Consider the following 20,712-nt stretch of genomic DNA (forward strand, 5'->3'; position numbering starts at 1 on the left):
TTCAAGGACAAATAAATTCTTAGTCCTCAGTGAAGGAACAGCAGATGAACATACGTAAAGTTAATGGGTGGAGTGAGAACAAAGCAAAATGGAGTAGGAATTTAGGAAGTGGATACACATAGAAAATAGGCAGATGTATGTAGATAGAGCAGTGATTTTACATTCCAAGTAAATATTTTATGAAAATATCATATCCATTTTTCTCAAGCTTTTCAGTAAGTTTGTTTGGATGGTTTGCTGCTTGTTCTGATTTTTCAGTGGACAGAGGACTCCATTCTTCAAATCCAATCATACTTCAAAATATATCTGCATATGTATATCACTGTAATTGTCACAAGAGTTACAGTTCAATCTGATTACTTGGATGTTGTCTCATTTGAGTCACCACAGTAGTACATCATCTACACTGTTACTTTTGCTGCAAATATACTTTAGTTGAATTGTATTATTGGTAATATTTCACAAGTGTAGCTTACTTAGGTGGCATCAAACATTTTATTTTTGTTGCCTTCCACACTGTTTCATAAACTTTAATGGAGTACTTTGGACAAGCTATGAAACAAACACAATGATCTGACAAATTGACGTTTCATACAAAATGAATTACAATAGTCACTTACAGTGAGTAATATCTGGTGGGCCATAAGGATCAGTCATGTAAATGGTGGTGGGCTTTCCAACTTTCAGATACACTACATCTGATGTGTTCTTCAGTATCGCTACTGCCTCTTCATGGGTAACTTCTTCTAAACTGTAATTATTTACCTTAAAGGATAAATCAGACAAGTTGAGTTAGGATGCAGCAACAGACAAAAAAAAAAAAAAAGACACTCTCACAGTTGTCATGATGTTGGAAAAACTGCTGTAGACAAAGAGCACTGAAGATATTGGAAGTGGTATTACAGCAAGGTAGAAAATAAAGTTTTCTTAGCATATCCATATTCAAAGACTAACTTAACAGTTTTGATAATGTTGGAGAAACATAATGGGTTGAGATGGCACCTGGTCTTGTCAGTAGATAAGTACTTTGTGATATTTTTCTGATAGTATCATCATTAATGTAAAACTGTATTTAATAATAATTTAATAACTTAACACACCAGATCATTTACAGAAACTGCCTATACTATTTGGCCTACCAAGATTAACTGTCCAAATCCATCTCATAGCATGGATGGCTAGGACCTCCAATATTCTTAACACCCCAAATCTGTCCATCCATAATATGTCATTGATAGTTGGAATAATAAGAGATACAAAGTGATATAAAGAATAAGGGTCTGCCTGTGAGGTGCAGGAAATGAAAAAAAAAACAACAACAAAAAACAGTTCTGTGTGCAGGAAGGAGGTTTTGAGTGTGAAGGTTTATCAGTTTTCTGGAAGCATGAGACAGACACTGAAAAAAATGAGGATGTGGCATTAGCTCTGTGCTCTATCCTAAAAGAAAAATACTTAACCAATAAGAGGATTAAATAGGTATGGAAACAGTGACAACAAGCCTTGCCTATTTATGCTTTACTCCAAAAAGAAAAAAAATCAAAAGAAAAATGTCAGAAGGGGCTATACAATTTATTCACACATAAATCCACTGTATCTACTGAATGTCAACAATAGGTTGTGCTCCTATCAACAGACTAGTGAATGTTCCCTACACCAAAAAGGATACAGCCTGAACAGAGAAGTCACAGGATAGAGAAAAGAAGGGTGTAGATTTAGCTTTGAGACGTGTGGTGTAAGGTAATAGAAAAAGCTTCATTTCAAGGTGAATGTCATGTATGAAACATTTGACTGTGATTTAAAGCGCCATCCTTCAACTTTTACAGTTATTGCAAGGATTTCTTGTAAAGTTTATTCATGATGGAAGAAAAAGAAGCTGCTCAGCTGTACTGTAATATAGTACTGCAGTAAATCACAGAAGGCAATGCATACTTTCTAAGGAATTTAGTATCAGTAAATAATCAGAGACCTGGCTGTGAGAGTAAGCTACTGGCAAAGGAATTAACTGGGTAATTGGTAACCAAAGAGAAATTCAGATACTATGAAAAACTGGAAGACTATTTGTACCTAGATGATTTCATCAACACCAAGAGATACTACTGTTTAACAACACTACTGGATATTATTGTCAAATATAAGGATTATGTTTAAATTTTGATCCTTTTACAATTCTCAGACTTGGTTTTAAGGTTAATTGAAAGAGGCAATGACAGGCTTATTATGACAATTTGACACGAAGAACTATGATACAACTTAACTGTCAGAAGAGAGTTACTAACACGGTATGCTGTATTTTGACAGGTCTTCCATTTAAATAAAAAATCTGATCCCTGCCTTCTATAAATTTCTCTCTCTTTTATTTAATTATTTATTTTTGTTAGGAACAGCATTAACATACTTTCTCACTTTTAATAAATAAATGTCTTTTAAATTATTAGGCTGGTAGGATGCTGAAATCTAGCCTCTCTTAGTTATATATTTCAAAACCATCTCAAATGCTGAAAATTCACATTTTTGTCAACACAACCATATAGTTGCCCTTTATCTTCCCTCCTTTCCATGTTGTTTGTACATTATTGTGTTTCAACTCAACTCTACAAGCTTTTTGAAGTAAAAGAAAATCTCAATAAATAACCTTCCACTATACTTCTGCTTAATAAAAGATGCTCTTAGCCAAAAAAATAAAGGGACACAAAATAAAATATCATAGCAGTATCTGGATTTTGACAACTTGTAAATTTTTTTTTCTTTTTCCTCTGGGAATCTAGCTGATAAAAATCATGGTAAGACTGTTTCCATCACTGCACACTTGGATATCACAGTTGTGCAACTGGAGGATAAATTACCACTTTAGAAACAGGGAATTTAGCATGATACATAGAACATTTATACTTTCTTTGACAGGTCTTACTTCTTCTCTATCTAACAATGACTTTACAGGACAGGTAGCTCACCAACTCTGTGTATAAGTTGTACAAATTTTAAAGTTAAAATACAAATTAAAGACCAAGTAATTCTAAACTAAGAAGTAATGCCTGAGCAATTATGAACTATTCTTTATACACTTAAAGGTCTTAAAAATCCTTGCAAAGTTTATATAATACCACTTTTTTTTTTCCTCATTTCTAGTACATATAAGCTTAAATGTGCAGAATATTGTAGAAAATGAGTATGCAGAGCCAGAACGTGGTAGAATTTGAAAGAAGGTAACACGAGTGAAATCAAGATACAAAGGAGAGCTTCAAAGAAGCTGGATGAAAACTTGTGGAGAAAAAAAGGGCCCTTCAAAGTGAATGGAGTTCTGCTATAAAAAGCGTTCCAGCAAGGAGATAAAACCACCTTCCTTAGTCATTGCTAAGATCAATTTAGAATTACAGTATATAAAATATACTATGCATTCCCCAGTTTCATTCAAAAGGTAGCTCTTTGCTTTGGACCTACAATTCCCACTATTACTAGAATGTGCAAGCACTCATAACTTTTCTTCTTTTTCCTATTCATAAGGCAATCATCGCAAATAAAGACATTTGAATGTAATATACAAAAACGAAAACATGAATACATTTATTACATTGTTCAACTCCCTAGATATTATTGCAAGACGATTGTGGTATGCCATTTTTTTCATAAGAAAATCTCTGGATATCAACTCTCTAAACATCATGTCAGAGATGGTGATTATTAGGAAATACGATATTGCAATAGTTTTTTCCAATGACTTGGGGAGAGGAGAAACTCCCATAAAAAACTCCAAGAGATACAATTTCTTGAACTTCTCCTTGTTTCCCTGAAAGATGCTTCTTTTAACTGAATTTTATCTACAACCATAAATCTGGCTGTGTTTCACTGGTTGTGGCACAGGCAGTGCATGATAAGAGAGCTTCACTTCCTGCTGCCACAACAACCATAGTGGAGGATGTAGTTCCAAAAAAAATGTTGAATCAGAGGTAAAGATGATAGAGAGTGGGAGATGTGCACAAAATACAAAATCAAATTGTATAGGGCATAGCCCCCTCTAAGATGTTGAGATATTTACGCAGAAGGGCTAGCATTGGAGCTATGTGGATGGAACAGGTACTTCACACCAAATTCTGGCTCTAGGACACCAATTTAAATAGAAATTTAAGGGGAAAAAAAAACCCTAAGGCAAATGCAAAAAAAAAGAAGTTCATCTGAGTGGTAAAAGCATTTCTCAGTTCAAGAGTTGGATACCTGAGCCACAGAATACAACCATGGGAGCCAGAGGACAGAAATCAGAAAGAAAATAGGCATGGAGCAAGTGAGGCTTTTCCGAAATGTACCATATAAAGAAAATTCAGAAATGCCTACAGAAGGTGGGAGCAAGCACAAGTAGCCTGGGAGGAACAAAGAAATTGTCTGAGAAGCCTGTGATCAGGTTAGAAAAGCTAAAGCCCAGATATAATTAAATCCAGCCAGGGACAGATTCTTTGTCAGCGAAATGAACAGTGGGACCAAGTGCACCTTGGCAGGTTTGCTGATGACACCAAGCTGTGTGGTGTGGTTGACATGCTGGAAGGAAGGGATGGCATCCAGAGGGATCTGGGCAGGCCTGATAGGTGGGCCTGTGTGAACCTCATGAGGTTCAACAGGGTCAAGTGCAAGGTCCTGCATCTAGGTCAGGGCAATCCCAAGCGCAAATACAGGCAGAGAATAGATTGAGAGCCGCCCTGAGGAGAAGGGCCTGGGGGTGATGGCTGATGAGAAGCTCAACATGAGCTGTCAGTGTGTGCTTGAAGCACAGAAAACCAACCATATGCTAGGCTGCCTCAAAAGCAGAGCAGCCAGCAGTGTGAAAAAGGGGATTCTCCATAAGGTCCCTTCCAACCCAAACCGTTTTATGATTCTATGAAATGCAAACAGCACCTGAAGTAAAAAAGAAATCAGGAAAGCTGTTTCTATAAACAGAAGGAATGTTATAAGACATACTGATATTACAGGAAAATGATGAGAAAAAAATAATATAGTAATTGAGAAGGAAATTGAAGATACAAGTCCAATCAAAAAATATATTTGAGTGGTGGGGAAAATCAGTATGAAGTATTGCCAAAGAGATATAAAAAGACTGCTTTTTTTTTTTTTCCCTAAATAGCATAATAAAGGCAATGAAGTTTAAACTTAAGCAAGAATTATTGTATTTGGAAGTTTTCCTAGATTCATATTGGAAATAAAGGCACTGAGAAGTAGCTGGAGTGAAAAGCTTAGAATCCCCCAAAAGACTACAAGTGCGCTAAAAAATAACTTCATTCACAAGAGCATAAGCCAATAACAGAATAAGATCTCTGGAGGAATAATGTCTTAATTCATATTCCTTTTTTTTTTTTTTTTAAGGGAAATTGTTCCTTTCTTCTATTATTTAGAGTAAGAATTCACTCAGTGAATGAGAAAACGAGGTGATCTTTGCTTTGTCAGTGGTAATACTCGCTTTAGTGTAATATTCTACATCTGATTCAGAAAGTGGATTTTCCTGAGCAAATCTGGAGTGAGTACCAGCAGCAAATCCAGAGAATACCTGCAGTCTGCCCACTGTAAATCTAGAACTGCTGATGGCCTTTTTTAAAACTCACCATGCCTTAAAGAGCTGTGAAAAGTGAATGGCTTTCCAATCCTGAAGCCCAATCATTTGTTCTAAGGATGTAAATCTGCTTGTACTAACTAACATATAATCCCAAGGACTCCTAAATTAGTTGCATAACTGCTGAAGTCTGTATAGAAAACAATGGGCCAGCTTCAGATGACTGTGTGTTACTCACTCTGAAATTACCTTGCTTAGATTATAAGTGGGTATGGACTCAGCCTCCTGAAACACTGAAACAGATCTACTCTTTGCCAAGAAATGCAAGAGTCTGTGCTTCACAGAAAACAGATCTACTCTTTGAGTAGAGACTGAAGTGACAGGCTTCAGGCATCATGTGCATGCAGCGTGCAAGTGACACCAAATCATAGTGGATCATCTTTTTTTTTTTTTTCCATTTTTCCATCCCTTTTAAACTGATTCAGGTAAAAATAAATAAATAAATAAAGTGACCTAAGGAATGAAGTGGTATGAAGATGATGCAACTGTGTAGAAACAATCATATAATGAGAGTATCATGAGAAGGAATTAAATGGGGAGCTTATAGCTATGGTATCATCCAAAAACTGATTCTAGCAAATCTACCTTTGAATGCTAGATACAGCATTGCAAGCCCAGAGTCAACAATAGTGTCAACCTGGCTCAGAGCCTAGCGCTGCATCAGAAGGGACATAGTCACCATACCCCCAGAGTTGCTTCTGTACCAATTCACTCTTCAACTCAGACTATTTACCTTTTATTTACCTTTTTACCTTTACCTATTATTTACCTTTACTGTAATGTGCTTCCCTTCTGCTAGTCAGCCAGTACAACTGACAGATTAGGTACTATCTGTTCACATTGCTCTGCCTTTGAGTCTAATGGGGTAATGTCTGTACTTCATTAACTGGCATAGCTGCCCAGTGCTGCACCTACCTGAGCAAGGAATCATAGCATCATAGAATGGTTTAGGTTGGAAGGGACCTTAAAGCCCACCCACATCCAACCCCCTGCCATGGTCACGGACACCTCCCACCAGCCCAGGTTGCTCAAAGCCCCACCCAAACTGGCCTTGAACACGGCCAGGGATGGGGCATCCACAGTGTCTCTGGGCAATCTGTGCCAGTGCCTCACCACCCTCTGAGTGAAGAATTTCTTCCTAATATGTGTGCACTAGGAGTGATCTGAAATAACTGAGGGTCTGGATGATGTGAGATCTACTCTATACACACCTGAAGGGGGTTACTTTGGATTACACCTAGTCTGGCTCTTCCAGTAGGATGGAATGCCTATTAGCAGCTGCAATGACATGCTCATTTAGAATGCTTCTGGAGAGCATCTTCATAAAAAAACATCCAATTTGTTTCCTCAAAGACCAACCCACAAGACAGACAAAATCATCTTAAAAAAGCACTTCTGATCTGAACCAAATGCTAACATAGATGCACCTTAAACTCAAATAATATTCTCTGATTACATTAACGCAAACATGATCCTGCATCCACATATGATCTAAAATAACAGATATCGGTAGCTGATCCTGTAAGGCACAGATTGACAGTTCTAAATCACAATCCCATCATTGCCCTGTGAAACCACCAAGTGGTAACATGACTTTTTCCAGCAGATAATTGGATGGGAAGCCTGAACTTCTGAAAAGGAAAGTGGCTCCTGTTTTTTTTTCCTTTTGTTTTCGGCAATAAAACAGAATCAAGTTAAATCTCTTGGTATGCGAGTAACTTCACTTTTTCCTACAAATATAAATAGTCCTACAAAAGTATGATCTCTCTGACTGCATAGGCTTAGAAATAGACTAATGAATGATGCCTAAACATGTAAGGGTTTTTAGAATAGGATTGAGTACTTAATAAAATACTTATGAGATAAATATTATCTTAAATCTTCTTCTAAATCTTGATATTTTTAGAGCTTTCCCTGAAAGAATATCTTGCTTCTAACTATTAGCCTTGTTTTGTACAAGGAAATACAGTTTTACACTGATTTCTTTTATCTGTTCTGTAGCCAAGCACTTCCAAAGTGAGATGATTGTTTCAGATTAAAAAAGGTAATTATCATCTGAGAGGTGACAACTTCTTAAATTGTTTTGCAGTTCTTCCTGATCATCATTATCAACGAGCTGGAGAATATGAGGAGTGCGTTCTTGTCAAGCTTGCAGAAGACATGTCATCTAGGGGGCTGGTCCACATACTCGAGCGCAGGGCTGACATCCTGGAAAGGCTGGAGGAAGGGTCCAACAGGAACTTCTTGATATTCAATAGAGAGAAAGAGTAAGTCCTGCCCCTGGCACTCCCTAGCCCCCTTCAACAGCTATGTGGAACAGCCCTTGTGTCCTGGTGGACATCAAGCTGGGCATGAGCCATCTGTGTGTCCTGGCAGCAAAGAGGGCCACAGCATCCTGGGCAGAATGTGCAAGAGCAGAACCAGGAGATGCAGGGAAGGGATTATTCCTCAGTAGCTGGCACTCATTAGACTGCAGAAGTTTCCTATTAGTTGTCAGTCTTCAGGGGAGAGCTCTGGTCTGTTCATTTCACATATACCTACCAAAACCACTGAGTTGAGTATTTGGCTGGAGCACTCTTATGTTTCCTCCAGTAATTTTACTATTGGGTAGCTAAGAATTATCCTACATTGGAGAATTTCCATGTGGAAGCATTTAGGATAATAAGCCACAAGAGCAGGCTCAGTGCCACAGAAGCATAACTGCACAGATATGCCCTTGTATAGATTTCACAATAATCACAATGCTCAATATTTACATAATACATCTTGTGAATGCTTAACACACTATTAGCAATCTGCATTTAATAACTGTAGGGACATCAAACTGTGAAATGCTCAGATGGCACCTCATTGTTTTACATTTCAATATTAGTTTTGATTTTGCAGCATCTCTTCTATTACATCTTAAATTTTAATGCATTTGATTTGCATGTTCTTTGGGATCTGAAAGCATTTTACCCAAACTTATCAGAACATAGACACAAGAAAAGAAACAACCACTCCAGCAGCTGCTGAGAATTCCAGAAGGATGACAAATTCTAGTAAATTTTACAGAGAAATGCTGGAAAAGAAAAAGATCAAGAAAGCAAGCACTACTGAGAAGAAAAACAATGAGGAAGTGTTCAAATATATAATAAATAAGGAATCAGTGAAGCAGCAATAGGACCATGCAGGTGACAAGGGTAATATTGTGTTGATAAAAGTGGTAACACTGCCAAAAGAAAGTAATGAATTCTTTCACTCACTTTTCACAAAGGAACATGAAGTAAATGCCATGAACTGACAGATACTACCCAGGGCAGAAGAGAAAAAATATTAAAGATATTCAAGAAAACCCACAAGTTATGAAGAAATCAGGGTGTCTTGTCAGAGAGAACCAGAAAACACAGCTTTTCATCTCCATGAATTTAAGAAATAGGTTTTGGTCTTGTAACTTTATCTCCAAAGTGTAGCAGTTAAGAGCAAATTGATACTAGGACTTTCTTAAGCAACAGTGAAAAGCTTGGTCTGGAAGTACGGGACTATGTGTGTTATGGAGAGCAATATTATGATTGACTTTTTTCCTCATTTTACATGCAGTGATAAGAGGAGATGATGGTAAGTAATGAACTAGTGCAGAACAAAAGAAAAGCAGTATGAAGATGTGACATCAAACATACTGAGGATGACTTCTGGTCATTTTCAGAGGTCAGATTCAGGAGTAAAAACTTGTCCCAGTGGAGAAACCTGTATCTATCTGTATCTGACTGCAGTGAATCGTAGGTTAAGGAATGAGAAGAGATACTTAATAGGCAAATCCTAAAAAAAAAAAAAGAACTAGAAAAATAATCAATTTCTACATTGTGATGTAGAAAATTGTTTTTCTACTGAAATTCATTGTAATTAAGTGACACTGGAGGCAGGGAATGCAGTGTGTCTGTGTTTTGCAGATATTATGTATTTCTTCAAGTGAATTGGAAGAAGTTAAGAGTAAGGTAACAAAAATTTGCAAATCACACAAAAACCAAGAAGGAATTATCACCAGAGAAAGAAACAACAGCTGAATACAAGTAGATTTTCTATACGGTGCTAAAGAACAAAATAAAGAGCAACTTTGGCAAATATAAGAACACATTTCTATGGAGAAATGAACAAAAACGTCATTAAAGAGCAGGGACTTGAAATTCACTGTGCTGAAAACCTGAAAAGAAGAAATGTCAGAGAAATGTTAAGTTCTAGTTTCATTCTGCTTTGATTTGCTAACATTATTTGATCTTTAAGTTGTTTTATCTGTCTACTAGGGTTAATTAAAAAAAGCTAAAGTCACCAACACAGCAACCAAGTGCCTTTTATGTTGTGTTTAATACCCTGAAAATGAATGGTCATCTTCACATGTGACTGGAACATGGTGTTCCCAGCCAAATAAAGAAAACTTCAGATATATTTTTGCAAGCAGAAAAAAAGGCCACAGCAATTTTTCACTGCTTAGATATCATGTCACAAAACAGAGCTACTGCAGTACACTTTTTTTCATGGCAATGACTGAAAATATATTTCTCTGCTTGCTGAAATCTACGCAAATGCATTGACATGAATACAACTTGACATAGATTAACTTCTGCTGATTCATCAGGGTCAGGATTTCCCCCTTACAAAGAATTAAACAAACTCTGTGAGTGGGAAATAATTATCTACAGGGAACAATATACTAGCACTGCAAATATCAGGAAAAATTTCCAGAAGTGAGATCCATCAGAGAAATTAGAACACTTCCTCAAGGATAAAAGATAGAAAATGTATCTTTTATAACACCTAAATGGAGCATCTACATGCAGCATTCATGCATATAGTAATATATAGGTAATAGTCCACTGGCAGTGGCTACGCTTGAGAGTTTTGTGGCATATTTTACATCTTATCACTTTCTTGAAATGGTCAGTAGAATCAGTTGTGCTGCAATGAAGTTTGTGTAACACCTTCCTTTAGAACTTTTGTGGTACATTTTGACCTATGTGCACAATGCATTTATTCTCTTCTTAGTTAAATGACTGTAACAGCAATAAAACACATTGCCTTTTCTTCACAAAATATTGGTTTCCCAGTATATTTCTTCTTTAACTCTAGTCTTAGAAATACATATGAATAATGGGAAAAAACGGAGATGACAGAAATCTAACATAATTATTAGAGAAGTTGTAACGGTTACCTTCATTAAAATGTACAGTAAATAAAATTCCCTACATGAAACAACTTTCAGTCATATAAAATCCAATTTAAATTTGTCATACTTACCATAAGAAGTCTATCTCCAACCTGCAACCTCCCATCTTTTTGTGCAGCTCCTCCATCGATAATCTTGGTGACATAAATGCTGTTGTCCCCAGGGATGTGTTGGTTTCCCACCCCTCCTGCGATACTGAAACCCAGACCTGGAGAAGATATGAAAAACAAAACATTATCAGTACATGAATAACACTAAGTAAGAGTGTAATTGTATAATTACAATATTTTTTAAAGAAATGCAAACAACATAACAGGTATTTGAGGGGTCATATGCTTTCACTTTTCCTTGGAAGTTGAGGGACAGAAATAAATCAATGAAACTCCTTTCCACGTACAATTATAGAAAGGTAGATATAAAAAGAATCAAACCAATGATAATTTTACTCTAATGTCTTGTCCACACCAGGGGACAGTGCAACCTACATAAACAAGTTATGGCACAACTTCTTCATGGTGGAAATTTCTGCGGACTAGTAATGAAACTCTGAAGCTTGGACTTCATTTTAATAAATATTGGTATAAAATAAATCACAATCTATCACAAAAAAAAATAAAAGTATTCTTATTGTCCACAGAATTTGAAAAAATACTGTGAGAGGTGTACTACAGATTTTGTAAGTTTCTGTAGTACCACATTGAAAGATCTGAGAAAATGAAAAATAAATTGTGTAGATATTTTGACTTAATTCTGCTTTGCATATTTTTCCAGGACACAAATATCTTTGGCTATTCATATATAAAATAAGAAATTGATAGTTCACATATAACTTTCTCTCAGTGATCTGTGAAATTATTAGATGAAGACCCTAAGTGCCAAAATTTGGAGCAGCGTCTACATCCTGATACGATTCAGGAAAAGGAAGGAAAAATAAATAGATGTTAGTATGAGAAAAAAAAAAAGTTTTACCCTTTTCCTACTTTCCCTATCATCTGACACACTACATAAACAGACAAATCATTGCTCTCACTTGTAATAACATTTTTATCTCTCAATCAGAGAAAAGACAGAAACTACTGTGCTCCATTTCCATAAAAATCTACTTTATGAGGTTTATTTTTTATAGATCTTATATCTAATGGGAACTTCCATCTGAACAAATAAGCTGTTACTGACAATAACCTGCTTAGATTATTGCTTGAACCAGGCATTTCTCTTTTAGCTGAATAAAAAAAAATAGCTGTATCTACATACAGAATAATAACTAGTTTTATCTTTGAAATACACGGTGTTCAGTCATTCTTAAAACAAACATATTAGTAATAGCTTCAGCCTGAGCAGTGAAAATGCAGTAGAAAAATGAACTGCCAGGAACTTGGCATTTTATCGGAAACTCACCAGTGTGACTGCTTGTGCACTAAAACTTAAGCAATGGTTTATTTAATACACACAGGCTTCTTTAGCAGCTGTATGAGGACAAAGATAAGCTTTTTGAGTGAATTAAATATCAAAAAAAAGTGATTTTTTTCTCACACTATTTTAATTTGATCATTATTTTTAGCTTAAAAAAATGTGAGGTCAGATAACATAATGGGCTACTTCATGGATACTGTCAAAACAGTAAATTACAAAAAGAAACCTCTGAAATTATATCTCAAATTGAAATACTACTTAATTAAGATGACTATTAACAATACACATGAAGTTAATTCAGAAGTATGAGATAATTAAAATAAAGCTTTATTTAATTTCCAGCTAAAGCTGGTGATCACTGTTACTATTTATGTTCTACCGCCGGGACAACAACAAGGATAAAAAGATTACATAAAGGTATTCTAAGAAAACACCCAGAATTAAAATTTTCTTTAAAACATTAGTTGTGGACTAGGAACAATGTTCCATGGTGACATAATTATCATCCTTTTGGAAAAAAAAAAAAAAAAAAAAAAAAACTGCATGTTTCTATCAGTAAAATAAAGCTCCAAGAGTATTCCAGAATGATGATGACAGGCACAGGAAATGAGTGGGCAGCTCACTGCAGCTGGAGAGCTTTCTTCAGCTCCACTGCTCACCTACAGCATCAACGTGGGAAGATTAGGTTATGGTATGCTTCAATCCTCTTCTCTCTCCTTTATTAAAAGTGCACACTTAAAAAGGGCAAGGTCATTTCTGGCTGTATCGTACCATATTTTGTGCAAAAGGGTTCCTAATTCATCCTTGTCCTGCTGCAGTATAAGCAAAGACCATTGCTTCTACTTGATGCAGCGCTGAGAGGGGTGGTGGGATGTTTTTTTGGTCGTTTTTTTTTTTCTTTCTTTTTTTTTTTCCCATGGTTATATCACAATTGACATGTAAAATCACAAAAACAAACAAACAAAAAACCTTATAAGATGCTACCCCATTACAAAAGTGAAGTTCACAGTGATGAAAGGAGTACTTTTTTCTGCTTTTTTGATGGACATAAAATGTGACTGCATGGGGCTATATTATGTTGGTAAGCAGGATCTGCCTTTGGAATACATATAATCAGTCTCAAGTATGAAAAGGTGTAAAAGAACAGAACAAGACACGTGGAAATACTGCAGGGGGAAGAGTGAGGGTGGGTGGGAGAGCCAACTGAGGAAGAGAGAGTTTCCATGGCTTTTCTATCTATAATAATCTGGATCCATTGCGTAATATACTTGTACGCGTTAAAAGATCGCTTCTTGGGAAAAATGTGGAATGGAATCACGGCAACATTTAATTTTACTGAAATTATTTTTGCTAATTGCCAGAAACACTAGGAAAGTATATTAGAATAAATCTTTTGGGTAGGATTCATCTGGCCAAATGACATCAGACAACTATGCTAATTATTTATGATACCTTTATAATCAATGAAAATTCATTAAAGACTTTTAGAGGGTGATTCATCTCATCTCAAACAGGCATCTGAAAGAGACAAGATGAATCACACTCTTGGTTTCTGAAAGGCTGGGGGCTGGATGTGGGAATAGGTGGGTGGGATGATCAGTGATACACAGGTTCACAACCTGAGGTACATTCTCAGCTCCAATTATAATGAAGGTCTCTGCTTTGTTTTCAGACCTGAAAAAGGTTTGAGCATCTATGGTTTGGATCTCTCTTTTAACTGGCTACATCGGGTCAGTATTTCCAATTTTTACTCTATTGTAGAAATGAAGAGTCATTCGAATTTAATGTAACAAAGGAAGCAAGATACGTTTTCTAAACTCAGTCGTTTTAATTGCTCTGTTGAGTTCAAAAATCAAAATAGAAAGTTTAAATGTAGAACCTTTTTCTTACTGACTTCCTGACTTTGGTCAGTAAGACTTTGCCATCAGAATATAGAAGAAGGGGAATCACTTTGAGAATTGCCCTTCATCTTACTTCCTATTTTCCTTATTTACTCTCTGCTTCACAGCAACACACCTGCTTGGACAGAGAGCCCAATTTCCTCATAACAGGGATTAGATGGAGAAAAAGAGAAGACTACTCCAAGAGGAGAAAGGGAAGAGAAATGGCTTTAATAGTGGTGTATGCATGTCCATGTCACACAGCTTCATTTAAAGCCACTGTAGGCACATACAAAATTGGTCGACGTATAAAATAGGCAAAATGAATCAAACTTTATTTCCTTTCATTTCCAGTGGGTGGGTGTTTGCAAAATTCATCCACCTTTAAGACCCACAAGTGCAGGAGCTAGTTTTTTTTTTTTTTAATGGTTAGTCCAACAACAGGTACTTTTATATGTTAATAATAAAATCAATGTGTAAGACACAGGGGATATGTCCACACTGTGAACATACCATTTTCCAGAGTAACCAGACAGGGAACCTAAAAGACCAATGACTGCTAGATAATGTCAGCTTTGTAAAAAGAAGTGAAGTTAAATGAAACTCTCACCAGTAACCCAAATGGGATTTTGTGCTTGCTACTATCCTACACAGAGAAACAGGTTTATTTTAAGCTAGCAAACAGAAAGAGGATTTTACAGGGCAAATCCAACATGAGCTCCACAGTCCTATCTGAGAAGCTCCAAATAATGGGGCAGCCAAAGATAGTCAAATTTAGGTCATAAACTTTAAATGTAACTGAGATGTGTACGATTTGCAAATATTTAACCAAAATAGTGTGCTCTAGAGATATAAAATGTGTAATTCTTAATTGCTGAATTCCTGGTTTTACCACAGCATCCCTTACCACCAAGAGACAGACATCCTCAACACTGAATACCTTGATGAAGCCACAAAAAGCACAGGACTTCTAATAGAAATATTAGATTACAAATTAATGAAATACGGACAGAAATGTGCATGTAAGCACAAGAAGAACGAATAAGGGTTAGAAAAATGTTGTGTATTGACAGCGCAGAGCATTCCTAGCAATAAAACTGAAAATGAGTCATTTCTGTCAAACCTGGAAGGTCTGGGCTCTATTAAGACCGCAGCACAGGTGTCTTGTCAGCAGAAGACCCTGTACCATAACATCAGGATGCTGGCAGCAAGGTTACAGCATGTTCCATATGCCATTCCCTTGCCTGCAAGCCCAATGGGAAAGCAGATAATTGCAATAAAGATGTGTATTTGCTAAATGAAAAAACAGACAATGAACAGCCGCTGTGCTTATAGCTTATGGAGGCTGAAGAAAGCAATATTCTGAAGTAAAGGACCACCCCATAACAATGGTGGACTCTTAGACAGTACAAAGCATCTGTACTAAAATTAGTTGATGGTCACCAATCAAGAAAATGATAAGGGATGTGGTAAGGTTTCCATGTCCCATGTCCTTTGTATCACACAAGAGTGAGCTAGTCCCCCTCAGCACAAGCATCTTAGGGTTTTTGATGTGGGTAAAAAGAAAAGTGAATGAAATAGATGACAGAATGAGCAGAATAAGAGTGTAAATAGGTAACATATGTAGAGATTTCATGAATAAATACTCCCTTCTCTTCCTGTATGATGTCTCATTGTGTTTTGCTACAACCATTTCCTCCAGGTGTGAAACAAACCGATCTGCTCCAGAACACTGTCTGAACTCAGATTTCGTAAAACTGTTCTAGGCAGCAAAACAAGCTAACGCAACCACAAAGTACCCATGCAACACCCTGCACACTGAGGCCCTTCCCTGGCAACACCTGGCTGTGGGGTGGGACACCCCACATTGACCATGCTCCTGTGAATAACCGGAAAAGGCAAATGGAGGCAGCTCTCGTCTTGCCACAGACCAGACACTTCTACAGCACCTGGTTACAAAAATTAGAGCTCAGTGTTGAAATTACTTATTACTTGAAATTACTTTAAGCTTCCAGAGCCAACGTTTAGGTGTCTCTTTTTTTTCCTCTGAAACAGGGAAGAACAGGATCATACCGATGAACCTACTCATGAATTCATCAAACCTGGAGCAATGAAGTCCAACACAGGCCTCTAATTAATCAAATTCCACTTAGAGGGTGGAAAGGAACATGGATAATATAAAATGCTTTTGCTGTTATCAGCTGATTGACTTGTTTTGACAGGCCCACAGTTATATCTAGCACTCTATGAATAAACAAACTAAAGCAAGGTTAGTTATAAACAGAGGAGAAGCAGGGAATATACCCTCCCCCCCCCGCCCCCCCTTCCCTTTTGCTCAAGCCTGTAGCTGTCGGTTTTAGTTTTTCTGGAGGAGAGATATAGCACCTTATAACTGTGGAAGTTTAATATGCTTGTTATAGCTGTGACTTATGATTAATGTTCATTATTGACATCAGTTTCATTTATTATTTGGTATGCACAAAAATGAAATATATTACAAAACAAAAATTAAAATGTTACACAATAATTAAACAATGATACAAGGAGGAACTTATCTTCCTCTACAGAGCTTTCCTTCCTTCCTTCCTTCCTTCCTTCCTTCCTTCCTTTTTTCTTTCTTTCTCTCTCTCTCTTTCTTTCTTTTTCTTTCTCTTTCTTTCTTTCTTTCTTTTTCTTTATTTTATTTTATTTTATTTTTCTTTATTTTATTTTATTTTATTTTATTTTATTTTATTTTATTTTATTTTATTTTATTTTATTTTATTTTATTTTATTTTATTTTATTTTATTTTTCTCCCTCTCTGTCTATCTGTCTGTCTTTATTTTTCATCCCATGGATCAATTCCTGAGAAACTATTAATCCTAGAAATAATGTCATTTTTTTTCTCTTGTCCATGCTGCAGGGGTAGATTCAAATATCATTTGAGTGAATTCTTACAACAATTCCTATTCCTGACTCATGTCACAGCTTATACCAGAAGGAGTTACATGAATAAAATTTGACTACATTTTGTTCTGAGGATGAAAAAATCAGTCTAAAGTACAGTATGATTCATAAAACTTTAACTAATATTCATAACAAGCTTAAAAGCTGCCTACTTTCATTGCCATCTTCAGTTCCCATTTCAGACCTGTTCCCTTCAGAGGGCTCTTCGTGAGAAACGATTTGGTAATAGCCTCGACTGGGAAGAAGGCCCAGCCCCCTACAATGCCAATCATGACCTGATGTCCCTTTCTAAATAGCCCTGAGTTGAAAATTTAAAGTATCTTACTGATTGTTTTTGATTTTTTTTTTCCAGAAATATCTAATATTTTAAGTTATTTCTCAGACGTCTGGTAGAATGTATGTTGAAAGATGACGTACAGTGCCACCAGGTAAAAAGAATATTCTTTGAAACCACCTTACACAAGGAGAAAATTATAGCTCATTTTACACTGTGTGTGTCCTTTATGCGTTCAGCTATTTATCCAGCAGTTGTCATGCTGCTCCTTTGTTCCTGCCCATAGCCATTTTTACTGTAATTATTTTTATTAATCCCTATATTCTGGCTGTCAGTGCGTCACCTTTCCACACTACTGAACCGGCAGAGATGCCAGATTACAGTACAGCCTGCACTGAGGATGAAAGTGGACAGCACACACAAGACTTCCATAAGCATGGCAAGCACACTTGTGGCCATGACTGCACACTGTTTGACAGTTGTGATTATACAGCAGGCAAAGAAAATCCCTTCCTTGCAAGTCAGCACTGTTTGCACAGCAGCACTGACGCCTCTCTTCAAGGGAATGGGCCCTTCAGTCACCTCAGCAGAGAGGGCTTGCGGCTTTTCTGCATGGAGGAAGATTTTGGTCAGAATTTTTAATGGAAAATAAACACAAAAATTTTGCCTCTTACACTTTTTATCTGCACACATTTTAAACAATGCAAATTCAAATTTTAAAATAAATCTTAATAAAAAGTTAATTTTCATTTTAACTATTCTTAATTTAATAAAATTAAAATTATTAATTGAAATTTAAAACACTGTAGTGACACAATCTGGCTGCACAGCCCCGCGTAGGGACCTGTGGAAGTCTGCTCTCACTGCGTGCTTGATGAGAGTCAGGAGAGAGAATGATCCCACAGAGATTAAAATCTCTTCAATGCACAGATGCATGCACACATTCATGCTGCCCCAAACAGCTCTCTGAAGGACTAAGGGCTTGGAAGGATGGCAGTCAGCTAACACTGAATGGAGGAGAGTGTGCTTGGTGACCCAAGTGGCGATGATGGCCAGATGATTTTGGTACTTTGATTAAGACTACCTAAGCAGGTTTGAAATCTCCATTTCAATTTTTACACACTGCTATCCATGCCATCAGGTTGCATATATAATTTTAAAATTCAGCTAGCACACTGCTACCGACAGTTCCTTACAGCTGCTCCAGATCGGTGGGGTGCTGGGACGCCTGGCAGGCTCCCTGTATAGCACTGATTTTTCTGAGCTCACTCTTGATCTAGGAGTGCAACATGCTACAGCTTTCCTCTGGAATTCATCTCAATCCTCCAAGTCCCACAAAAGTCAGAAATGCAGGAAAGTCCAGAATATGTTAACAAGTCTTGCGGCTATTTCAGGGATTTTTTGCTGACTTTGCTCTGGCCTCTATGCCTGTTCAGAAGCAATTTTAAACTACTACAACTCTTCTCCAACTGCTTTTTTATTCTTTTGGGCAAAAACCAACCAAACAAACAAACATTGCAGTAGAAACCACTGGGTTGTAACTGTAAGAAAGGAATCTGTTCTCACGACACCGGGTTACACTTCTGGTCTCAAAAAGAAATGTTTACTTTGACCACCAGAGAGTAGATGATGGGAAGAGAGATTATGATGCAAATGTTAACGTACGTGTAACACAGTGAGAACGGGCTTAAAAACAATCACTCAGTAGATACAGTAGGTAAAGCATTGGTTTTACATTATCATAACAGTAAAGCTCATCTTTCTGTAATCTTTAATAAAGCCTTCAAAATGTATTTGTTAAATTATATTTCTGTTTGTACAGATTTGTAAAAAAAAAAAAAAAAGTCTAACTTGCAAATGAAAACAATTCTTTCTTTTCCAATCAGTTTTGCACTTAAATATTTTTCCCATTACGGACTTTTTGCCTGCATATACTCATCCCCAAAGATGCATTCCCTCCAGATGTAATTGAAAAGAAGGAAATAGCAAGCTAGGAAAATACACTTTGAGCCTCATTAGAAATTGTATTTATTCTATATTTCTACATTTATTCAAATGAATCTATTCAAATTTGGAATAAATTTCCCAGAAAGCACAGACAAGCAATGGCCTCATTGCTAAACACGAATTCTCAAGAATATTTCAAAATTAATCTTGAAAAGAGAAAGCAGTATTCCTAATTATTCAAAATAAGCAGATTTTTAAAGCATTAACGAGGATTCAAGTTCACTAAAAATCATATTAAATCACACTGTCACAATTTTACTAGCTTAAATGCAAGAAAGAGAAAGAAAATTATTTTGTTTTTGACATCTACTGACACTCCAAGAATTAAAGCAAGCAGTTCAGCTCTTTCAGAAAAAGCCACAATACACCAAGTCTAAACATTTCATGTTAAAAACAGTCAAATGATGCTTTTAAAAATTTGAAAATTACTGACATAAAGCAGATAGAGCCGAGATATGCCACTTAGGAACAGTATTAACTGCTCATGATTTTATTTTTTGAAATGTCTTCTCTCCTCTCCCATTTCCATGCAATGTTTGCATATGCCTACACTGAAGCTGCATATGCACACTGATTTCATGTTCACACAGGAAGTTTCCACACATTTTTGGTGCACCCACAAGTACAAACAGTCCTCAGATCCAGAGTCACCGAAAATCAGAATTTTAGATTAGGGCAGCCATCATCTGGCTGGCTGCTTCTGTGAAAGGATCCTTTACATCTTGCAGGGAACAGTGTTAAACACAGCATAAGTGACTGTGCTATGTTGAATGTCATATGAATGGACTGTTAAAGGCTATCCTCTCTCGTTTCCTCATTATATTTGTTTCTGCATTAGCAGCATGTTTCTTGACAGGGATTTGGGAGGGGGGGGTGCTTTGTTCCATCCTCACCACTATCCTTTAATTCAGTGGAAAAATCAGCTGGAAAAATCTGATCAAAGACGAAGCAGTGAGCTGTCCCAATCGGCAGCAGACAGCCAGGAGGGGGGTTGCAGCATGCGCTTTTAAGATTGTAATATGCTGACCTAGAGCCTCACCACTGCCAAAAGAAGTAACTCTGCTCTCCTCCCTGCCTTTGGCCACACTTCCCTACTGCATGCCTTGTACCAGCCGTGACAATTTTCTAGGCAAATAGATTAGCAGCTGAAAATGGCACAAAACCCCAGACAAACTGGTCTGAATCACAGACCAGGTGCTTATTCACCAACACCTACAGAGGCGGCAGCAGGGGCTGGCAGCAGAGAATGGTGTTGGCCCCCAAGTCCTCCTTGCTGGCAACACAGCTTTCCACAGGGCACATTAGGAAAGTTGTGACTGCTGTGGAGTGCAGGCAAATTAAACCTGGGGGATGTGCTAAGAAGCAAAGATGCAGGAACAGAAGATGGAGACAGGAGGACAG

General features: G+C 36.9%; 1 protein-coding gene across 45 annotated transcripts in view; it reads right to left on the reverse strand.

The window, feature by feature from the left end:
- Positions 1–20,712, reverse strand: part of DLG2 (discs large MAGUK scaffold protein 2) — a 1,058,052-nt gene that overhangs the window by 289,267 nt on the left and 748,073 nt on the right. For all 45 annotated transcript variants that reach the window (XM_083797000.1, XM_083796967.1, XM_083797009.1 and 42 more), the window contains 2 exons: positions 10,862–10,998; positions 621–765 (listed from right to left, as the gene is read on the reverse strand). In XM_083797000.1, coding sequence (XP_083653126.1) covers positions 621–765; positions 10,862–10,998 — 282 coding nt within the window. The remainder of the gene's footprint in view (positions 1–620; positions 766–10,861; positions 10,999–20,712) is intronic.

This window comes from Anser anser (assembly GCF_964211835.1).
Source record: "Anser anser genome assembly, chromosome: 1".
NCBI classification, from domain to species: Eukaryota; Metazoa; Chordata; class Aves; order Anseriformes; family Anatidae; genus Anser; species Anser anser.